This window comes from Brassica oleracea, unplaced genomic scaffold (genome assembly GCF_000695525.1).
Source record: "Brassica oleracea var. oleracea cultivar TO1000 unplaced genomic scaffold, BOL UnpScaffold01416, whole genome shotgun sequence".
Lineage (NCBI taxonomy): Eukaryota > Viridiplantae > Streptophyta > Magnoliopsida > Brassicales > Brassicaceae > Brassica > Brassica oleracea.
Genome location: NW_013617952.1, coordinates 1 through 6,129, shown reverse-complemented (window position 1 = coordinate 6,129; position 6,129 = coordinate 1). Strand labels below are relative to the sequence as shown.

The 6,129-nt window shown below is 36.4% G+C and overlaps 1 protein-coding gene and 1 pseudogene across 1 annotated transcript; both read left to right on the top strand.

Annotated features, from left to right (window-relative positions):
* LOC106321312 overlaps positions 1-1,432 on the top strand; it is a 5,900-nt pseudogene extending 4,468 nt beyond the window's left edge.
* A 2,833-nt stretch (positions 1,433-4,265) lies between these two features.
* Positions 4,266-5,785, top strand: LOC106321311 (probable S-adenosylmethionine-dependent methyltransferase At5g38100). Its single transcript, XM_013759606.1, has 3 exons — positions 4,266-4,402; positions 4,500-5,153; positions 5,268-5,785. Exons 1-3 carry the CDS (start codon positions 4,328-4,330, stop codon positions 5,601-5,603), a joined length of 1,065 nt encoding a protein of 354 aa, XP_013615060.1. The 5' UTR covers positions 4,266-4,327; the 3' UTR covers positions 5,604-5,785.
* The last annotated feature ends 344 nt before the right edge of the window (positions 5,786-6,129 follow it).

The following is a 6,129-nucleotide window of genomic DNA, read 5'->3' as shown; positions in this document are numbered from 1 at the left end:
CTATGAAGTGCTGACCTGACTTCCTCCAAACTCACTGTATCCTTACTCCCTATGAATGACTGAACAAAGTTCTCATAGGAGTTTGGTAGTGATACCAACAAAATCAGTGCCGCATTCTCATCTTCCACCTTAACATCAATATTCCTCAGATCCAACAAGATGGAATTTAGACTGTCAAGATGATCTTGGAGTTGTGTACCTTCTTGCATCCTCAGAGCGAAAAGACGTTGTTTCAGATGTAGCTTCTTAGTCATAGACTTCGTCATGTATAGACTCCCTAACTTCGACCACAAATCAGCTGCAGCATCAACACCGGAAACTTCAATGATGATCTTATCTGCCAGACACAACAAAATTGTTGAATACGCCTTCTCTTCAGTAACCTCCATCTCAGTAGTAACAGGTTCAACCTTCTTCCCTGACAACGGTGCCCAAAGACCTTGTTGCTTCAGCAATGCCTTCATCTTGATTTGCCAGAGACTGAAACTGTTCATTCCAGTAAACTTGTCGATCTTCATATTCATCCCAGACATCTTCTCACCAGATTCAACCCGAAGCTCTGATACCAGTTTGTTGTGCCGGATGTGAGAAGATAGAGATTAACAGATGGATAAACAATAAAGAAAGACACAGAGATTTAACGTGGTTCACCCCTAACGGCTACGTCCACGGGCACAGAGAGATTTTATTGATGGAAGAATTACAGAGATCTGTCTACAAGAAGATCAGATCTATTTTCTCTACGGCTGTTAACTAGGTTTAGAGGAGGCACAAGATATATATAGTTGTGTCCCAGAAAACCCTAGCACTAGTGGGCCTCAAAAGACTAAGGTCCAACAGATTCAAATCATTATTCAACAAGGTACATATTCAGTTTTTTTTTTTTTTTTTGTAACATGGCTTAAATAATCAGATGTTACCTAATTAAAACCAAAAACGTACTACTAAACATCTAACACTATCTTCTGCTTCTAATTAAAAGGGTGTTATCGAACAAGATAAGGTGGACTCTTTTAGCACGCCACTCTACTTTGCAGAAGAAAATGAGTTGAAGCAAATCATAGAGGAAAACGGGAGATTCACAATAGAGGCGTTCGAAGATATCATTCACGCAAAGGGGGAGTTTACGCTTGACCCCAAGGTTTTGGCAGTCTCTTGCAGGGCCTCCTTTGGAACTTTCCTATCTCAACATTTTGGAGAGCAAGTCTTTACCAAAGTCTTTGACCTCATCGAGGCCAAGCTACGCCAAGAGCTTCCTCGCCGAATGCCAAACCCGGAATGCAGTACCTAATTGTGCTTCGAAAGAAAAACTAATGATCCAAAACTATTATTGTGTTTCCATTATTGTTCTTTTGTCAGTCTATTGATGCTTTGTCTTCTTCTACTTCGCTGCTATGCTACGTGTTTGTATTCTCAGTCCTACAAATTAATAAATGTCTCTCTACGGGTCATCAACCATATAAAAACATTGGTGGTCAATGACAATATCATTCCTGATATGCTAGCGTGTTTATTCATTAGTATTGGGTACACGATTTGTTTAAAATGTGCACTAAACTACAAGCACAAACATCTGCACATCGATATAATATAAAACTAACCGGTTTCCTTGTAATTCTTTGATTTTTTAGATTTTATCCGTAAAATTCCAATACCGGCCCGTAAATTTTTTTAAGGGAAAACGGGCTTATCTACGGCTCATTAAAAAGAAACTAGGGTTTCTTCCTTCCATCTCTTATAAATAAAGCTTACCCTCTCCTATTTGTCTCATTCACATACTCAAAGCAAAGTTCTGCAGAGAACTCTCGGAGACATAAAGCCGTAGTGGGTGTACCACCTATATGCAAGGTTATAAGATTTTCTCTTCCTGTCTTCCAGTGGGGTAAGCAGCCCCAAAATCAAACTATATGGAGCCGTTACATGTACAAACTTTGAGTTTGGATACAATACTCTGATTATAGTGATATAGAATGCTTAAATTATGCAGATGACAATTCTAGAACTCGATGTCTAATGCATAAGATGTCCAGCTTTCGGTGCGAATCAAATATGTTGACTAAGTCCAATATCTTAGCTGTTACTTGTTGATAGAGATCGAGCGTCGATCGATCCTATTGAGTTAGCGTCGATCGATGCTATTGATTTAGCGTCGATCGATGCTATTGATTTAGCGTCGATCGATGCTACCTTAGACAAGTGTTAGCGAGCTGATCGATATGTTCACTAGTCTTAACTAAATCAGTTGTCGCTTGTTTCTACCAATCCTAGCTCATGAGAATTTATTCTGGTGCAGAATCTATCGTCATAGTTGTCCACAATCCTAAAATCAAGGTCTTAGTTAGCTACTTTAGAACATAGTCATTAATAGCAATTCTTTGAAGGTTGTTTAATTATCACTTTAGCAATTCTATAGTTTTGGCTAATCCTTCATAACCCTAATAAACCTTAACTCTAACAAGGAAAACTACTCAGACATAGCAAAACAGAACAAAGCAAATATCTGAATGAAATGCATAAATAGAATAAGGTAAAAAAAACTATAGTTCCAATACAAAGCTCCGAAGGAGTTTTGGATCTTCTGTTCAAACTACTAAAAACCCTAAAAACCTTATGTTGTGAAGAACAGAAAATAAGAAAGCGTGTGTTGCACAATACAATGACAGAGCACATAAATATTAGGTTAAAGTCAGCCAGTAGTAGTTTTGTAATTATTTGAAACTTGAGCTTCAAGCCAGTCATGAACTAGCGGCTCGCTCTCGCGCTTTGTTGTTGATCGACGAAAAGTGATGTTTGTCGATCAACGGCTGACTCTGAATGTCGACTTTGGCTGGTTCAATGAACAGCTACGAGATTGTTTTGTCTTTATTTCTAAAATGCTCCAAAATCACCGCATTGCTTCAAAACATACCTAAACCTGTAAAAACTCCAAAAAGACTCCAAAAAATAATAAATAGTTTTAAACACTTATATACAATGACAAAAATTGGTAAAATTCGTGGTATATTAGTTAATGGTTGACTAAATTTTGTTATAGTCAATATAGATTTATCAATATAGATTTATTCACTTTTTAAAAATCAAGATAGTTTTTTTGAATTATAAATGAGTTGAGGTTATATTTAACACTAACCACTTGTTCAGCTCGTATTTAGCGTGACTGAAATTGTTAGGATCAAAATAGTTCCTTTGGTCCAAGATAGTATATTTAATGCATTTTCACCAAAGATATGGGTGCCTTAACCGAAATCAATAGTCTCAATGTTTTGAAACCTTTCAAATCTATGGAAACAATACATTTTCCAGTTTGGTGAAGCACTTGAAATGGTCTTAAATGATGAAATTTAAGAACAGATCACGGATTTGAGATGAATGCATAAAAAATTACATCAGCGTGGGTCATTATGGATGCAATTATAATCCGCGTGGGTCTTTACGGATACAAATATACATCAATCATCTCAAATTACGTATACGCAGTATATTGACCACACAGATGAATGCATAAAATTGCATCCATATATGAAACACGTCTGCATGGGTCAAAATTTTGTAAACACTTAATGATTTTAAGTGAAAAAAATATAAGAACAATAGACCTAATTAAAAGTATAATATTCAAAATTCGGAAGCTAAACTATATTAAAATTTAAAACAGTTAAACATAAATCAATAATTGTGAAAGTAATAAGATACGTCAAAATAATTTAACTCTCAATTATAGACGTCAAAGCCCAAATGTTAAAATTCAGATGTTATCCCGTACTTTCAATAAAACTAGAATGTAATTATATAAAGTTTTCCCCGAAATATTATTCTGCGCTTGTCAAAATCTAAATCTATTTGTATTTTAAAGTTAATTATTGCTCTTGAGTTGTTTAGTGTTATCCCTGATTTCAAATTTTGGTGAAATCGATCTTTGTGTCGACGGATGACATTTCACATGCAATTTTTCAATGCTTTGAGAATATAGCTTTTAGCAATTTCGAGAACAGATGTACATTCTATATACTATTGTAGCACGTTTATTAAGTATTGGAAATATCATATATTACATTTTGTATACGTAGAATAACACTAAGATTAAAGAATTCAAGGCGACGACAGAGGCGCAACGCACAGTAGGTGGCTATTATTGTTAATAAATAAACCCGTATATGTATATTTAATTTATTAATTAATCACATTAATCACATTTTTTTCTTTAAGCAAGGAAATAGCACGACGCACCTTAGTATAAATATGCATAGATGCGTCCACAAATGATCACAGTTCTCATCAAACATTAAGTATCAATCAAGAGAAGAAGAGTGAGAAGAAGAGATAGATCATGGCAACTACTCCAAAATGGATCATGGTGGGAGGAGAAGGTCCTGAGAGTTACAACCAGAACTCCTCGTATCAGGTATATATTTATATAAATGATTTTGAAACATTGTATATGATTTATTTTATGTAAGTAGGCATGTATTAATAATTACCTCTTTAATTTGGTTTCAAAGAGAGCACTGTTAGAAGCGGCAAAAGAAAAGATGAGCGAGGCTATCAAGGCCAAACTCAGCCTTGATTTGATCTATGATCGCTTCAGTGTGGCAGATTTTGGTTGTGCGAGTGGACCTAACACTTTTGTTGCAGTCCAAAACATCATTGATGCAGTTGAAGACAAGTACCGCAAGGAAACCGGACAAAACCCGGCCGAGAACATCGAGTTCCAAGTCCTCTTCAACGACTTTACCACTAACGATTTCAACACTCTCTTCCAGTCACTTCCTGCGGGCAGAAGATACTATAGTGCTGGTGTTCCTGGTTCCTTCTTCGAACGTGTTCTTCCTAAAGAGAGTTTCCACATAGGAGTTATCAATTACGCATTCCATTTCACCTCCAAAATCCCCAAAGGGATCACGGACCGCGACTCTCCATCCTGGAACAGAGACATGCATTGCACTGGGTTCAACAAAGCGGTCAAGAAAGCATATCTTGATCAGTACTCAGCCGACGCCAAGATTCTATTAGATGCTAGAGCCGACGAGCTCGTCCCCGGGGGATTGATGTTGCTTTTTGGATCGTGTCTGAGAGACGGAGTTAAGATGTCCGAGACCTCCAAAGGAATAGTGTTGGATGCTGTCGGAGCTTCTCTTAACGACCTTGCTCAACAGGTACATATTCAGTTTTCTTTTTTTTGTAACATGGCTTGCATATTCAGATTACCTAATTAAAACCAAAAACGTACTACTAAACATCTAACACTAGCTTCTGCTTCTAATTAAAAGGGTGTTATCGAACAAGACAAGGTGGACTCTTTTAGCACGCCACTCTACTTTGCAGAAGAAAGTGAGTTGAAGCAAATCATAGAGGAAAACGGGAGATTCACAATAGAGGCGTTCGAAGATATCATTCACGCAAAGGGGGAGTTTACGCTTGACCCCAAGGTTTTGGCAGTCTCTTGCAGGGCCTCCTTTGGAACTTTCCTATCTCAACATTTTGGAGAGCAAGTCTTTACCAAAGTCTTTGATCTCATCGAGGCCAAGCTACGCCAAGAGCTTCCTCGCCTCCTTAATGCCAAACCCGGAATGCAGTACCTAATTGTGCTTCGAAAGAAAAACTAATGATCCAAAACTATTATTGTGTTTCCATTATTGTTCTTTTGTCAGTCTATTGATGCTTTGTCTTCTTCTACTTCGCTGCTATGCTACGTGTTTGTATTCTCAGTCCTACAAATTAATAAATGTCTCTCTACGGGTCATCAACCATATAAAAACATTGGTGGTCAATGACAATATCATTCCTGATATGCTAGCGTGTTTATTCATTAGTATTGGGTACACGATTTGTTTAAAATGTGCACTAAACTACAAGCACAAACATCTGCACATCGATATAATATCAAAATTAGCATTATTTTTTTCCAGTTATTTTTAAATAAATTTAATATTTTTAATTAATTATCTACATGACACTTTGTTTGGTTCAAGAAGAAGATGTGATTTAAAGATTAGGGTGAACCTAAGTTTTGCTCAATTAATAAAGAATTATTCTTGGGTTCAACCCCTAGACTAACCAATATGATTGTGTTATTTCATATTCCATATCTTTTAAAAAAAGAAACAAAATATTGTCAAATTATATTATGTT

Coding starts and splice junctions, on each gene's coding strand:
- LOC106321311 (XM_013759606.1), top strand. CDS start 4,328: ATGGCAACTACTCCAAAATGGATCATGGTGGGAGGAGAAGGTCCTGAG. Junction 4,403..4,499: donor ACCAGAACTCCTCGTATCAG/GTATATATTTAT, acceptor TTGGTTTCAAAG/AGAGCACTGTTAGAAGCGGC. Junction 5,154..5,267: donor TTAACGACCTTGCTCAACAG/GTACATATTCAG, acceptor TCTAATTAAAAG/GGTGTTATCGAACAAGACAA.